The 17,458-nt window shown below is 34.3% G+C and overlaps 1 protein-coding gene across 1 annotated transcript in view; it reads right to left on the reverse strand.

Moving 5' to 3' along the window:
• vwa8 (von Willebrand factor A domain containing 8) overlaps positions 1-17,458 on the reverse strand; it is a 246,717-nt gene that overhangs the window by 63,175 nt on the left and 166,084 nt on the right. Inside the window, 1 exon segment of the mRNA NM_001128338.1 lies at positions 1,363-1,471. Coding sequence (NP_001121810.1) covers positions 1,363-1,471 — 109 coding nt within the window.

Consider the following 17,458-nt stretch of genomic DNA (forward strand, 5'->3'; position numbering starts at 1 on the left):
GTTTCAGCACATTTCTAAGCATAATAGGTTTAAAAACTTATTTCTAATAACTGATTTATTTTATCTTTTTCATGATGACAGTAAATAATATTTTACTAGATATTTTTCAACACACTTCTATACAGCTTGAAGTGACATTAAAAGGCTTAACTAGGTTAATAAGGTGAACTAGGCAGGTTAGGGTAATTAGTCAAGATATTGTATAACAATGGTTTGTTCTGTAGATTATTGAAAAAAAATTAGCTTAAAGGGGCTAATAATTTTGTCCCAAAAATGTTTTAAGAAAATTAATAACTGCCTTTATTCTAGCTAAAATAAAACAAATAAAACTTTCTCCAGAAGAAAAAATATTATCAGACATACTGTGAAAATTTAATTGCTCTGTTAAAAATCATTTGGGAAATATATATATGATTCCAACCAAACTAAAATATGTATAATAGTAGATATTGTGAAAGTGTACAATTACTGTTTAAAATATCACTTGTGAAATATTAGAAAGCAAATACACATTTCACAGGACAGCTAATAATTTAGCTATAATTAACTATAATTTATATATATATGTGTATATATGTGTATGTATATATAAACCAGCCCACTGGTTTCCCCCTACATGAGGGGCATTTTTGGCATCAATCTTTCCATGTTTGGGTGAGCTGACATCTAGGCCACTATATATATATATATATATATATATATATATATATATATATATATATATATATATATATATATATATATATATATATATATATGGTAAAGGTAAAATAAATCAGTTATTAGAAATGAGTTATTAAAATTATTATGTTTAGAAATGTGCTGAAAAAATCTTTTCTCCCTTAAACAGAAATTGGGGAAAAAATAAATAAGCGGTCTAATAATTTAGGGGGGCTAATAATTCTGACTTCAACTGTATATATACAACGCAGTCTCACAGCAATTCATAACTTTTTGATGTAGTGGCTAATTCTAATAAATTCGTACGATCTAATTCGTACAATTTAGTACAATTTGCTCATCAACCAATGATGGTTGGGTGCCACGCCTCTTCTTTAAAATCGTACCTTTTTGTACAAATTAGCCACTACACTGACAAAATGTAAAATACTTATGTTTCCTCGTGAGATCAGGTTGATATATGTAAAACATATTTATTCATATTATCATGAAGCTACGAAACAAACTAAATTGTGCAATGTTCTACATAAATATGACATTATTTGCAAACTCAAAAGTGTACCACAGAAAAAAAAAAAATGTAAATCTATATGTATTTATGTATTTAATTATTTTGACATTTGGAGTTTTGGTAACCAACTTTGGGATGCACATGATGCCATGTGATGTGATTTACTGTACCTGTGCCTCCAGCCCACTGGTTTCCCCCTACATGAGGGGCATTTTTGGCGTCAATCTTTCCATGTTTGGGTGAGCTGACATCTAGGCCACTGTCTCTCTCAATGGTGATCTGAGAGGAAAGAAGAGGCTTTCAAAACTAGGTCTCTGTTTAAATTTAAATTGAACATTCACTTTGTGGTTAAACAAGTGGAAAAAACTGCCATATGGGGCACAGAATCAGTGAAAGGGTTATATAACTAAAAACAAATACAGTATACAGTAGTCAACATTTGAAGTGGATCAAAAAAGTAAAAAAAAAATACAACAGGTGGTGTCGAAAAGTTTGAAACTTTAATGAAAGGTATTGATCCACTTTTAAATATTGACTACAGTAATTTACTGTACCCAGAGGTGAAGTATTTTAAGTACTTAAACTATTTTTTTTCTTAAATACATTTATTTTGAGCATAATGTCATACCTTTTACTTCGCATTTTAAAAAATTCACTCCTTCTCATTTTAAACTGAAGAAATCATGTTAGTGATGTTCAATTCACGAATGAGCTGATTCTATTAATAATTAACCTGCTAAATTGTTTCACAAATTGCAGTGAGCCAATTATCTGATTCAAATAATCCAGTCCCTATTTAATGATTCACTAGATTAACGGGTTACTGGTTTATCATATGCTTTGGTAAGTAGTACTCTTGCAAAGTCAACAAGTCTATTTTTACTTTTATTAAGCACACAAAACGTGTACTTTGCTTAATTTTTCATTGGAGTAATATTTTGTTATGTTTCTGTGTTTCTTTACTCAAGAACTTTATTAGCTTTTTCATCCATGACTGCTAAGGCCCAATTAACTGATTTTGTGTACCATATTTTTTTGACTTACAAACCAAATTGACATTCAAGATATAATTATGTATCCATCACAGTCCACCAAAACATTACAAAAGAAGTGCTGCATATACAATAAAAGCTTGTACTTAATCTGACTATTGAATATGCCATAAATCAATCAATTCTGAAATTTTAAGTGCAGGAAGCAATGGATCACTTTTGCAAACTGAATGCTGATGCTAACAATGACAAGTTGATTGACAGATAAACATTCAGAAATCCAGAAAGATGGAAAGAAAATATCTTAGCAACACAAAAAAAAAGATTTCTGCTGCTTGTTCCAACGACATATTTAAAATGAGCTGCAACAACACAATTTGTTGGGACAACTTAATTGTTTCATGTTCAATCCACTTACATTTGTAAAAGCTAATAAGTTAACTTAATTCCTTCATGTTGGCCCAACACAAATCAATTGTGTGGAAGTCAAATTTTTTTGTACAGTCTTATTTAGCACAAAATAGCTAAATAAATGAACAATTTTCGCATGAGAAATCATTATTTTCAAACAAGGCCTTGTTTTATGGTTTATTTATGGAGACTCGCAGATTTGTGGTGCATCACAAGACATCAAGATTTTCAGTCAAAATCTTTGTTATTAACATTAGCCACAGTTTAATTAAGGCCCCAGTTTACTTCAAATGGAGTTCTTTTTCTTTCTTTTTTTGAGGGTAATAAGTAGTTTGAAAAGGTTGAGTGATGGTAAAACTGTTTTCTAACTGTTTCTCGAACCTGCATGCTGCAGTTGGCAGGGTTGAGAAATGTGCAATGCTGCTGTACCTTTAAAAACAACAATAGTTGTACAATTTTAAAAAGTTTTATAGTGTCTGGCAAACAGCCTTGTCCATGAGAAGTGGCACACCACATTTTCACATTGTTTTCTATTTGAATGGCACCGCCAGTGTTTCCAAAGTCATAAAAAAAGATTTGACACGATACGGTGGTACTTCCCTTCTGATGTGTGACCCAGTGTTGGGGAAAGTTACTTTAGAAGCAATGCATTAAAATATTGAGTCGAATTACTCCACAAAAAAGTAACTAGTTGCAATATTTAGTTACTTTTTATAGTAAGTAATGCATGATGTTAGTTTTGAGTTACTTTTTCTAACCTGGGTGGTTCGTCTTTTTTTTTTTTAAACAGAAGAGCTCTGCAATTAACATCACACTGTATAACCTTTATTTTCCTTTAAAAAAACGTTATCATGTCTTTTGAGAACTTTCTGACCTACGCTATACATGCTTTGGATTAAAGAAAGTTTAAAATAGGTTTGCTACTTTTGCACTTTTTGTCGGATTAAAAAGTAAAATCACTGCCCATTCAGATAATCCTCTTTTCCTTTTCTTTCATGCGTTTAAAATGATGAGAATATTTCCATCGCAGAAATGTAAGGCTCTGCCATCTTCCTTTCTGTCTGTTCTGCATTCTCTCATTGAGCATGGGATTTAATGCGACTATGTTCATTATAATTCAGGATTTTTTTATTTTAACTTGCATAACATTTTTAAAAAAGTAACTCAAATATTAGTACTTCATTTTAAAAAGTAATGCATTACTAGTATTATCATTATGTAACTTGCGTTACTTGTAATGCATTACCACCAACACTGTGTGACTCTCTGAGTCTTTAAAATCTCTCCGTGAGCGATCGTACAGGTATGGACACATCTGTACCAGCCCTGTTACTCCACTCTTCAGTGTATTCATGTGGCTAATGTTGCTGTTGTATTGGATGTTGTTCTCTGTCTAACCCCCATGGAATGAGAAGCAAATCAGGTGGAAGAAATCAAAACTGGCAGTATTACAAAACACACCAGGATACTTCAAATTAAGTTCTTTTTCATTCTTAGTTTGAGGGCAAAAAGAAAAGGGTGAGTGATGGTATACAGTTTTCGAACACTAACACTTCAGCACTGCAGTGGGCAGACTTGTATAGTGTAATGCTGCTCACATGTACTCTCTACAACAATATCGAATAAGAGAGAAGAACAGTTTCATAAACATCTGGCAAAAAAGCCTTCTCCATTGGAAGTGCCACCATGGCACACCACATCTTTACATTGCTTACTAAATTTATGACACCACTGATGTGCGCAAACTCATAAAAAAGATTTTTCTTGTCTGGTGTGTGACCCCTCCAAGACTTTAAAACTTCTTTGCGAACGATCATACAGGTGCGGATATATCTGTACCAACTCTTGTTACTCCACTTTCCAGTGTTCATGTGGATTTGTTGTTTAGGATGCTGTTCTTTGTCTGACCTACATAGAATAACAAAAGATTCGGTGAGATGAAATCAAAAGAGGTGGAGTTAAAGAACACATGCACTGATTGCATAATCTCCACAGACCGATGGCAACCCAAAGGTGTTGAGGAAGCAAAATGAATTCCCCCAAAAGATGTTTCCAACTACTTGATTGTAAAAGTGTAATAATGTCATTTGGCATATTAAAATGAGATTTTTACTACAAATACCACGGTTATACAATGGTTAGTTTGTTAGGGATGCACCGAAATTACAATTCTTGTCCAAAATGGAAAACTCTGAATGGACTTGGCTGAAAATTGAAACTGAAAATGCTTTGTAATAAGTATTTATTAATTTATTAAATAATAATAATATTTTTTTTTAATTTGATGACTTTAAAAAGTTTAACTCAAAAACTTAAATTATATGGATTTAAATAAAAAACCAGAAGATAAATGAAGTTAAGAGGCTTCATTTTACCAGCTTTGCCCTGACAGCAAACAATTACTAATACTACATAGAAATTAGGGCTGGGCGATTTGGCCTAAAACCAAAATCTCGATTAATTGAACATTTAAACTTGATTACAATTAATGAACGATTATTTTATTTATTTATTTATTTAATTTTGCCCTTATCACTAATCACTTGTTTTCTCATTGACAAGTTTTATAAACCGTCTAAAAGCATCACTGGCAAAGTAATGATCAAGAATGAGTCCATTGTCCTACTTGACCAGATATCAGATGTGGTTGCAAAGTGGCCAAAGTAGAAATTAACCACAGCCTTCACAGAGTGGGGTTACGTGACACGCAGGGAAAGTCATTGAAAAAAATTGTCCCATATAAATTAGATAGATTAGATTTTCTGAATGTCGATTGTGCTGGCAGTGAGTTGTTTGAGCAGATTTGCAGTATGGAAGAGAAACCAGAGTGCTAAACATTGTGGTGAGTGCAGAATAACGTTTATTTTTTTTCTTTCTTTATGCTATTTTCAGCTTATTATTATTATTATTTTCTTTATTATTTTATTAAATATTATGAAGTATTTTTTATACCTTTTCAAATGCAATAACTCAACCTAAATTATAAAGCAAAAAAGAAAACACAAACCAAAAACAACCACATAACACACTGCTTTTGCGCTGCTCTTATAAATATTATTATTATTAACATTCATTTTTAATTACTATAATATTATGCAGGAGGTACACAAATTGGGGTCATAAATAAATAGAAGATAAAAGAGAACAAAAATCTATAAACATACATTATGCATAACATTAGGAATTATTATAGGTCCCACTTATCAATAAGGGGCACCATGGTGGTGCAGTGGGTATCGCTGTTGCCTCACAGGAAAAAGGTCACTGGTTTGAGCCCCAGTTAGTTCATTTGGCATTTCTGTGTGGAATTTGCATGTTCTCCTCATGTTGGCGTGGGTTTCCTCTGGGTGCAACAAGTACTACACCAGCTAATTATTTTCCAAAACTCTGTGCATCTCTAGTTGGTGTAGCAAAACAAAGTTCATTTGCATTTTTTTTTTTGCAGTAAAACTATGGTTAATTTTTATAACGGCTGTGTGTGCAGATGTGTCCTAATCTCTTTAGTGGTTTTCTCTCCCTCCTCTCATCTTCCTTCACACAGCCCATTAATATCATAAAGCACTGGGCCTCTCTTTAATACCCACGCACCCATCCCGAGGGTTGTGCCTTTCTCATGACCCCCACACACTTCTAGCGGAGCGCAAAATACAGTCTGATGGTAACTGCTAGAACTTCCTATGAAGTCTTCATACTTGCTGTGAGTAACACTTTGAAGTGTGATTGCGTCTTTGGTAGAGAAAGCAGCACAGCTGGACTTTTAATGTTGGACTGTGAGAGAACAGACGCTTAGTGTTCCAAAACGCTCCTCTCCTATTAATATAAAGGGCAATTCTCATTATGCAATGATCCTGCATGTTATGACTAGGAAAGGTTGTGAAAGGTCACTGTACTAAAAGTCCCAGAGCTTTTTATGACACTTCCCGTTTTCAACTGCACACAAAAGAAAGTACACAAGTAGAATGTGAGCACAATGTTTTTGCCAAGTCATATACTGAAAGGAACAGTCGGAATAAACAGAGCGTGTGGGTAAAGCATGAGGAAAGATCTGCCCTTTGTGTTCAAGTTAGTGATTTCAGCCATGCAGGGTGAAAGCTTTGACATTGTATGAATTAACCTTTAAATATGTTTAATATGAATTGTATAATTTATAAAAAGGAGTAATAATAAAAATGTGTCAAACCCATGGGGTATGAATAATTTCAGTCTAAGTATAGTATAAATACTGTAGTTTTTACAATAGTCCTGTCTGGTTCTCAAATCTGATTGGCTGATGGCCGTGCAATACTCTGCAATCCCAGCACTCATACGGCCTCTTCAACCTTGTTACTCGCATAGAGTGACGGCAGATCAATAAACTCACTAGTTTGACAAATATTGCAGCTGTTGGACAACATAATGTACTTCTGAGGCTTTTTTGTCGAGATTGTAGTTGTTTAGATTGCAATTATGCAGCTTATTTTTAAGGATAGTGCCTATTTTAAATATTTATAATTTCGGAGATTCATCGCATCGGCGGCCAATAGGCTGTTTCTGAGCAGAGCAAAGCCGGTTGAAGTTCCGGCACATGATAGCAGCAGAGGCCGCATATTAAGCCCTTAGGGGGAAAAACTCAGCGTAAATTTCAAACTACAGCTGAACAAATCATTATAAAACAGGTAGTGACATTCTAAGTCGATCTCTCTCTTTTGTATGTTGTAGTGCTGTGTTTATATCATGGTAATTTGGTAGTGTTTGCTTTGTGATATTGTGCTATCCCGACTGCAACAAAAAAGTATTTGGAAATCTCTTTAGATTGATGGCATTTCATGCTGTTTAGCCGTATAATCTTAAAAAACTTTGTCATTACTTTAGATATTATGCAAGAAAATCATTCAATTATTAATTCTAAAGTCACGTTTGTTAATTAGCAATGGTTTCTGCTATTCTGACATCAGCTGCAGATGTCAATGAATGGCGGAAGAAAGTACTTCTACAAGCAAATGATTTTTGAGATTTTTTTCTCCGTGTTTGATTTCATTTTTTATATATACGATTACCCTGTAGAACTGTTGCATAAGCGCAATATCACATGAATAGCAGTGCAATATGGCTGCATATCATCACTGGTGGGACACTAAAACACTCAGCCTGCAGCCCCGAGCCTACGCACGCCTCCTTCCAGTACCGATATACAGCCATATCGCACTGCTAACAGTGTGAAATTGCTCATATACACTACCTGTCAAAGGTTTGGGGTCAGTAGGATTTTTAAATGTTTTTTAAAATAACCTAAATAAAGTAATGAATAAGTATTTAACAATTTAAATATTTTTTTACATTTAATAAATGGCACCTTTTATGATCAGAATAAAAAAAAATAATAATAAATGACCCCAAACTTTTGACTGGTAGGGTATACATTTCAAAAATGAAGTCTGTCTTATGTTCAGCGGAACACCATTTATTTATTTTTTTTTAGAATTGTCACACTGCATTCTATCACACAGTAAAGCATCTTGCTTTTTATTTTTTTCTTTATTGTTTTATTATTAAATGTTAAAAGATCTGTCTATTTGAAATAATAATAATAATAATAATAATAATAATAATAATAATAATAATAATAATAATAATAATAATAATAATAGTAATTATAGGAAACATTGCAAACTTTGATTTGATTGATTTGATTGGTTTGATTGATTTGATTGGGACTATTTTTGTATGGTGGACATGATTTCGTCAGTCTACCCACACTAATCAGATGTATGAAATATTATTACAATTCTTTTAAAGATGATTTCTGTGATTTTTGTTCATCTTTGCAGACAGCAAATCATAAAAGGAGCATGACTATATTATAAATTATCTTCATTGTTTTCTACTGAAGGAAAAAAAAAAACATTCTTGCTAATTAGTAGATTTTTTCTTTTTCTTTTTAGCTTTTCCTTTTAAATAGAGCAGAGAGATAACAAGAGCCCAATGATAAAGATCGGGAGACTCAGCATCTTCAATTCTGGATTTTCTCCAACATAAGACAACTCCTCCAGTCTTAAGAATTCAAAGACAAAACATCAGTTCAAACTAATCTGGTGCTACTAGACATCTGAGTCAGTGTTTGCGTGCATGACTACCCTTTTAATACAGGAAGTTAAGAAACTGTAGTCTTTCTGTCACTGTGAGATTATTCTCAAGCCACCTTTGACTCCTACACACACATATGGCTCAACCTGATATGAGGTTATGCACTTTTAACATTTCATTACATAGTGTGCTAGAGAGATGGTGTGTCTGAGTGTGTATTAGGGAGAAAGATGGCATACAGATGATGAACATGACTTTGAGATTAATTATGTTTGGCAATGACACAGTGACAGTGCACAAACATACCACTTTGAATGCATTTTAAGACTAGGGCGACAGTTACCTGTTTAATAAATGAACCATTTTGGATGCCTTATGCTTTATAAACACACTGTAAAAAATTGCTGTTAAAAAACGGTCAGATTCTACGATAAAATAATGTTTTTTCACTAAAACAGTAATATTCTGTTAAAAACAGTGCTTTCTGGGTAACATTTTTGTTTTCGAGAAAGTAACCAACTGCAGAAAACTGTGAGCTAACAGAGTTTAGATTCGATGTTTTGAAGTCTGTGTTTGAAATCACGCTTTGTGTCCTTGTTCACTATTTCATACACTAGTTAACTAATATAGTTCACCTGACAGTTTTAATGAACACTAATGAGTGAATTCAGACACTGATGAACACCTGCTGTTAATAATTACAATTACTGAAGAAAATAAACAAGAAACACAAACAGTGACTTGAGTTACAACATTAAATAAAATAAAATAAAATAAAATAAAACACCTTCAGTCTCAGCAGAGGATCATTAAACAACTCCACAAACAACAGCAGACACACTTATTACTGACTGATTTGACGTCCATACAATTCTCATTGAGATCCAACAGAAATTAAGGTGTTTTTTGTGTCACCGTAATGGAGTGAGGGGCTGATTTAGTTGGGTTCTTCAACCTTGAACTCATTTAAGAAGACTTTCCAACTGCTGTAATACAGAGTTTACAAAGCGTTTGTACTATAGCAATAAGGTTGGGAAGTCAATAAATGAAGAAATCTATTTATCTGAAATTAGTTCTGATAAATGTTTTGGTATAAATCTGGATGAAGGGCCTCATGCAATAGATTTTATGCTTAGTTGCAGGTATTAATTTAATTAATGAGAAGTGGAAACAGAAAAGATACCTCTGAAATTACTTAACAGTTAAGAAATAACATACAAAAACAGTTCAGTTCAGTTATGACAAATACACACCCAGACCTCATGAATCTGACCTTGTATCTCAACAATGGTAACATCTCAAATGTTTCATGCTGCAATGCATGCTGGGAGTGGCACTGTACAAATATCCCAGCATGCATTGCGGTATAAATAAATGTTGTATAATGGTCTAACGGTTTTCTTTATTTGTGTTTGATTCTGCTGTTGTTTATGTTTAGACTTTCAGTTGCCTGTTTGTGAGTTAAACTGTTAATTTTGTTAAATTTGTTGTCACCATTATTGAGGTTCATATTCTGATTATTGATGTCTCTTTGAGTGTGATTTACACCATAGAGCAGTGTTATTGTCCAAGATATTCTTAAAAACTTCCAGAAATCATTGCAATATATATACATATAATGTAAAACAATAGATTTAACATTGAATAGGAGCAGTACAATTTATAATACTAAATGAGAACAGACTCTGCCATTTAATAGCAATATGAACATCACCAGATCTTATTTAGGTTTTTGGCTGGCTTGCCTCAACAAAGGAGCTTTTTAAACAAAGTTCTTAAAAATTGCAGCAGCCAAGATAAATAAATGTTAAAAATGACAGGGCTAAGAGCCCAACTAAAGCAAACTCTGTTCTCCATGATGGTGACGTAAAACTTTAACTTTTTCTCAAGAAGAACTTTAGTAGATGTTATACAAAAATACATGTATTAAGTAATAAGCGTAGCTGGTGATGATGTTTGTAGAGTTGTTGTATGATCTGCTGATCATTTAAATGATTTAATCATTTGTTGTTCTTCAGGTTATTTCATTATAAAGCTGTGACTAAAGTTTTGTATGTTCTGTTCTTGTTTTTTTCCCTTCAGTATTTCTTCATTTGTTCATTGTTAATCCTCAATTATCATTTAATTAGTCAGTTAATTAATGAATTTACTTCAGCTTTGCTCCATGTTTCTTGAACACTCAGTAGTGTGGACACTTCAATTAAAACTGAAGTATAGGCTCTGGGGTTTAAAGGGTTAAAGGTGTGAGAGGTAAAAACGCAGTGTAAAAACGTATTTTAACAGTAATATACTGTTAATTTACACAACGGAAGTAGACTGTAAAAAAACAGTATATTGCTGGCAACCACAGCTGCCAGTAGATTACTGTTAAATCAAGGAAAAACAGTATTTTACTGTAAAACCTGAAGCTAATTTCTTCTGTGTGTCACCGTTGTGGAGGACAGTAGAGCTAGTGTATGAGTTAAAGATGAACAATGAACTGCTGATGTTATTCTGCATGTTTCTCCATTTAAAGATAGCGGCTGTTTAGTGGCTGATGCAGTCAGAATCTCTCTGGTGATTCCAGATTTACATGTATGTGTGCTGTTGTGAAAAATAAGACATTAGAGTTAAACCGAACTTTTCTAATTAACTAAAATAAGTTATCATTATAAGTATGCTTCTAACCATTTATAGCACATTACTTCATAAACTCATTCAGCAGTTGACCAAGTTGAGGCAGTTGCTTTCAGTGAGCAAAATGAGTTCACTTGAGTATTGTGTAAATCAATGTAGTCCATGTATTTTTACAGCAACATACTGTAAAATAACAGTACATTGCTGGCAACTGCAGCTGCCAGTATTTTACTGTTTTTTAACGGGACAATTTTTAACAGTGCACAGCCAGAGCAATGTATTCTGAGATTTGATGTTTTTCCCTTGTTTAGTCTGAAGGAAGGGTGCCGAGGGGACAGTATGGCAAGCAAAAATGCCACTTCTCATCTCTAAGAAGATCAGTGACAGTTCTGTTTATGACATGGAGATTTGTGTGTGTAAATTTGTAAGAAAGAGACATGGCATCTAACCCTAACTGCAGAAAGATGAGACAAGTACATCACAACACACCACTGAAATTGCAGAGGAGACAGATAGGTAGGTGGATAGGAAAAAGCCACTAGAGGGCATGGTGGCCATTTTGGAATGAAAATTCCAATAGAACAACAGCATATTATAAGTAAGTAAAGTAAACTATTACAAGTGCTGATGATTGTGATAGTGTGTTATTGTCTTCTTCCAGGTGGTATCTCGGCTTTAATGTGCTTTTTAAATAAATAAATAAAAAAAAAACAGGCAACTGCTTGCCATCGTGATAGCAATAAGATTCAATGGACGGCCGATAGCTTTTGCTTTCACTCCAAAATGGCGGAATCCGGGGCTGTTGCTGGGCGCTGCTGTTGCAATGGAACGTTCTATTGAGTGTCGCCTCTTGGTGATTTCAAGCTCTTTGTTTGAACCATCCATAACAAGTGTATCAAATTTGTTTTCTTCTTCTGTGTTATAAGTGGGTGTCAGTGGCTAAAGCTGTGTAGCGCCATCTAACTTCAAAGAGTGATTTTGCACACTCTTCTGCTCTACGCCAGTGAAAATCCCTTGGTTTTGAATCCGGAAAAACGTCTTGAAAAATGCTGACTATAAACGCAAATGAAAAGCTTCGCGGTGTGTACGAGCCTTAAGTCTCTTTGTACAAAAACGTCTGCAAAATGACCAAATGTAAATGTAATTTCCATGACTTTTCCAAACCTTGTTGGTTTTTCTGTTTTTCCAAAACTTTTCCAGGCCTAGGGAACGCCATGTCAAAATTCCATGACTTTTCCAGTTTTTCCATGACTGTGTGAACCCTGTACTGTACAGACAGACATATATTAAATGGAAAATCACAGAAAGATAGATAGATCAATGACAGACAAACGAGATAGATAGACAGATAGATAGATAGACAGACAGACAGACAGACAGACAGACGTCACACAATTTTAATTTTTTCCTTAATGTATACTGTATATTCAACATGTACTAAAGCCTTATAGTTTTCACAATACAAATACAACACATTTTAGTATGACTTTCAGCAAACAAACATCATTTCATGTGTTTATACCTTTATTAAAACTTTCATTTGGATGTCTACTTTTATTATAGACAGACAAGCTATTTCACACTTTTTTTAAAACTCCAAATTAAAAGAAAAACTAATCTATGAAAATAATTGTCTCAGTCACAGCCGTGTAGTCTTGTTAAATCTGCCAGTGCTGACACTAGGTTAGTGTTAGTTTTACCTTACGAGCTATATGAACAATAGCCAGTCTTTAACAGCGCTGTTAATGATTACACATCTTTAACATAGTGATATGCCACAAGTGCACATACCCTTACAGTTGAATACAAACTGCAAAAACCTCACAAAGCACTTGGACTCTAGTCACACTTTTATATCTATATCTATATTTTATATTTTATAGCAAAGGAAAAAAATAAGAACTGTTTCTCAATCTGTCTATTTGATGATTTTTAGTGCACATATGTAGCATCTAGTTAGTTCTTCAGTTTACATAGGTATAATTTTTTAAATAACAATGCAATGACATTGTTACATTATTAAATAAAATTGTATGTGCAGATTGTGTGCTTTTTTGGTCAAATTTTATATTATAAATCAATTTTTGGAGGCCTCAGATTACAGTATGTGCATCATCACATCAGTAGTAAATGGGTCATCATTGCTAAGTAGGACTGTAAATGTGGGACAAGACGCTAAATTAGGCTTTTAATCAAATGTCATGTAGGACAATTAGTGTGCCCACTATGATCATAAAAGCAAGTGTTAACATGACTAAGCAAAAATAGTACTTAGAATGAGGCCAGTGACGTGAGCGGTGATGAGTGTCACATGTGTGCTACTTGTCTCGAGTCCCACAGGAGCAGCGGAAGAATAAAAGGAGGCATATTTTAAGCATATTATAACAGCTCGTCGCCCAGTGATAAGCACAGTGATTCAGCAAAATTAACGTTAAAGCGAGTGGCGTTCATCTGACAGGTCCATTTGCGATAGCACCCACCCAATGGATATTGGATAAGACGAAATGACGAAGCATCCAGCCCAAAATATACAATCTCATTGAAGCTCCAAGTGATTTTACAAAAGAGAAGTTAAAGGTCTACAAGTCTTTGGATGCCAACAATGATGTTCTGTGTGGTCATGTTCAAGAAATAATGCTCCATGATGACCAGATTCAACACTATGTAAAGCTAAAAACCGAGATTCTGCTTAGCCAAAGACAAGGAAAGAAGACGGAGTTAATGTTATACAAGGCCTGGGTCACCAACACGCAAAACGACTGCATTCTGACAACGACCTGCACGTGTAAATATATAACCAACTTTACCTTAATTATGCGAACGAGGTAAAGTCGGTTTTATATTCACACATTCGGACTTTCTCCTTAACAATATAATTTCATTAAAGTATTATTTGCAAACTCTAAATAGCGAAATCTTATTAGCAGCCAATGACTATCAAAGTACAACATGTTCACAGTCAAATAAACAGTGTTAATGTTGTTTTCAGGTCATACTTGCAGGTTATTTCACACCGAATATTCAAAGTGCAGTGGTAAACAATATAGGGAGTTTGTCACAAGTTGTCACTGAATGAATGTGTGAATATAAAACCAACTTTACCTTAATAAACGTAACTTTCACGTTTCATTCTTAGCATTCAGTGTCCGCAGTTTAATTCACCATATGTAACTGTTTTTGCTAAAATCATTTCTGCAATCAAAAACGAGTAATGAGTATGATTCAGCATAGCGTAAAACTGACATGATATGATATGAGAACTGCAGAGTCCAGCATTTCTATTTAGCTCCTCACTTAATTCAGCTCCCATTTACCCAAAGACGTCTGCAGTCCGTATTAAAGCAGTGTGTGGTGTATGGTAAAAGTTAAGTTTTCTATTTTTGGACTCGAATTCGGCATCCTACCGCACAAAACAACATTTTTCCTATTGCAGCCTGTCCTTTTTTGCAACCGGGGACCCGTGTGACGTAGGTTGGAAATTGGTCTATACCCTTCCATACCGTACAAAGGTATGTGTAAGATTTTTAAGTTACTTTTTTTGTTTTGCTTTTTAGAACAACAATATCTTCAGCAGAAAAGATCTCCAAAGATGCCTTTTTAAATTGTAAAGAAATCTGTGTTTTTGAAACTAATAATGACAGCAAAAGTCAATGATTCATTTTAATTATTTAGCCTGACATGTTTACTGCTCCAAAATATCTTAAATGTTTCTCAAAATTAAATATTTTATGTTTAAAGGGGAAAAAAGATTTAGTTTTTTACCCAGACATTAAAAAAGAATATATGTTAGAGCAGTAATTACAATTCCGGCATATTTTTATTAAGTGTTATTATTTGGTCAGAATCTCATACCAGCTCATGCCTAGTGCAAACAGATGATGGCGGTTACAAATTCAAAACTTTTTATTCATGCTTCTACAATCAACTCAGAGGTAATGGATGAGAGCATAGTCAGGGTTTACCACTCGTACCAAAAATGTGCTCTCTTGCTTGAAGCCATTCTCATTTGTTTGTCGTCAAATGCCTGACAACTGCCATGTTTGTGTATCCTGTTGCAAAATGTTAAAAAATGTACTACTAAAATGATAGTTTGATTTCAGTGTTTACATGTCGGTACTGAACTTCAATAATGCAACTAAAATAGGCATACTCCACGTCTTAATTCAATTCCTGATTAGTTTGACTAAGGGATGCTCCGATCAGAATTTTCGCAGCCGATATCGAGTACCATTTCCTTGTCATGGTGATTGGCCGATACAGAGTAATGAATCTGATGCTTCAAGCTTCATGGAACTTTGCCATTGCATTTTCCCTCTAAGTAGGATACTTAGGAGTAGATCTCTCCTTACCTAAGAGAATAAACTAAGGATGCAGCATATAATCCTATACATCATTATTACTGCATATAATCCTAAACACATCTCTTATAACCAATTATTGTAGACAGAAGCACCTGAAACATAATATGCGGGAGACTCGCGAAGCTACCGGGAGAGGTCGGTACAGTTGGACACAAGATGAGGCCATACTGTACCTGTAAACCCAAACTGTTTTTCCCGCTATCATCCCGTGTTTACAACCTTTCTATGAAGAGTGGCAATAATATAGGCAAACCCATACCGCTGAACCACCAGGGGACGCCCCTTGCTCTTAAATGTGAATCTGTTCTATGCCTTTGTTTTATTTATAGGCATGAAAACACTTTTAAATAAATATAAAAAGCAGTGCGATTCCTTTCCTTTACAGGTGTCGTTACCCCTACTATGCGTCATACATCGGTGTGTGTCTGTCAGCTGAACAGTCAACTAAACTGTTTGCTAATTTATTTGCTGCTAATGTATACTATTTTGTTAATAATAATAAAACAATGCTGACCATTTACATGTTTATTTACAATAAAACAGCTCCAGATTAACATATTTGGTAATTTGGCGATTTGTTTGGGGGGAAGGGGTGTTGTGGTGGGCATATCCCTTCTTTTCACTTCTCAATGTTGACAGGTGCATTAATCTGATTGCTCCGCTCGCGTCACAGCAGCTCAAAACACTGGATATACAATAGTGGCAACAAAGAGACCATCACTGGTGAGGTTGCACCACAACTGTATACATTTTAGCTGCTGTGATGCATGCATATCAATCGCTCACATGTCCACACATCATTTACCTCCTCACATGTAGTGCTGCTATCTTTATAACTCAGGTGCACACGTTTATCTTCCACTCCTTGTAAACTCATAAACATACACTTGCGATCAGGTCATTAGATTGGCGAAAACCGATCGAGTCATTAAATGTGATTATCGGCCAATACCGATCTCTGGCCTGATGACCTGAACATCCCTAGTTTGATTATAACTTTGGTCTCATTAAGGTTTGTTTTGGTTTTATTTATTTATTATCATTTAAACGTTTGCCAGTTGCCCGATTCCTTTTTCCAGAGATCTCTGGGCGATCAAATGAAGCAGTTTGATTATAACTTTAGCCTCTTCAAGGTTTGATTTTGTTACAGATAGTGCTGCTATCTGTATAACCCAGGTGTAAACGTGCATCTTCCTCTCATTGTTAACTCATAAACATTTTAGGGGCTCTATTTTGACGGTGCATGCGCAGAGCGCAAAACGCAGGGCGCAAACGCTTTCAGGGCGTGTCAGGACACGTTTTTTGCTATTTACAGGACACAAAGTAAGTCTACATGGAAAAAATGAGCATTTCACTAGCAAACAGTTAACAGTTAACAGTTTTTTTAACAGAAAACTGTTAAACAGAGCATCTACTGCGTGAGAATGAGAGGTAATGGAACTACTTTCACATTCGCTCTTGGATAGGGAAACCTTTATGCACAGACATCAATTAGTCTATAAATAAATACTTTTGTTTGTTAAGCACAAATATTCGTTTAAAAACTATTTCTAAATTCAGTTATAATTTCCAGCAAACGAATAAATGAACAATATTAACAAAATGTGCTCAAAAACCTGAGTTATATCCTAAAACACATGATGTGCCCCTTATGGTCTAAAACCTGACAGGTGGGCAAATCCAAGCTTGTTTTTAATAAAACAAATATAAATATGGATATAATAAATAATACTGCTAATAATAATAACATTACACAAAAGCAAATTGTTATGAATGAACTGAAAAAGCCTGCCAAGATGAAGCAGACATAAAAGCAGTGATTT

The sequence above is a fragment of the Danio rerio genome, chromosome 9, assembly GCF_049306965.1.
Source record: "Danio rerio strain Tuebingen ecotype United States chromosome 9, GRCz12tu, whole genome shotgun sequence".
Lineage (NCBI taxonomy): Eukaryota > Metazoa > Chordata > Actinopteri > Cypriniformes > Danionidae > Danio > Danio rerio.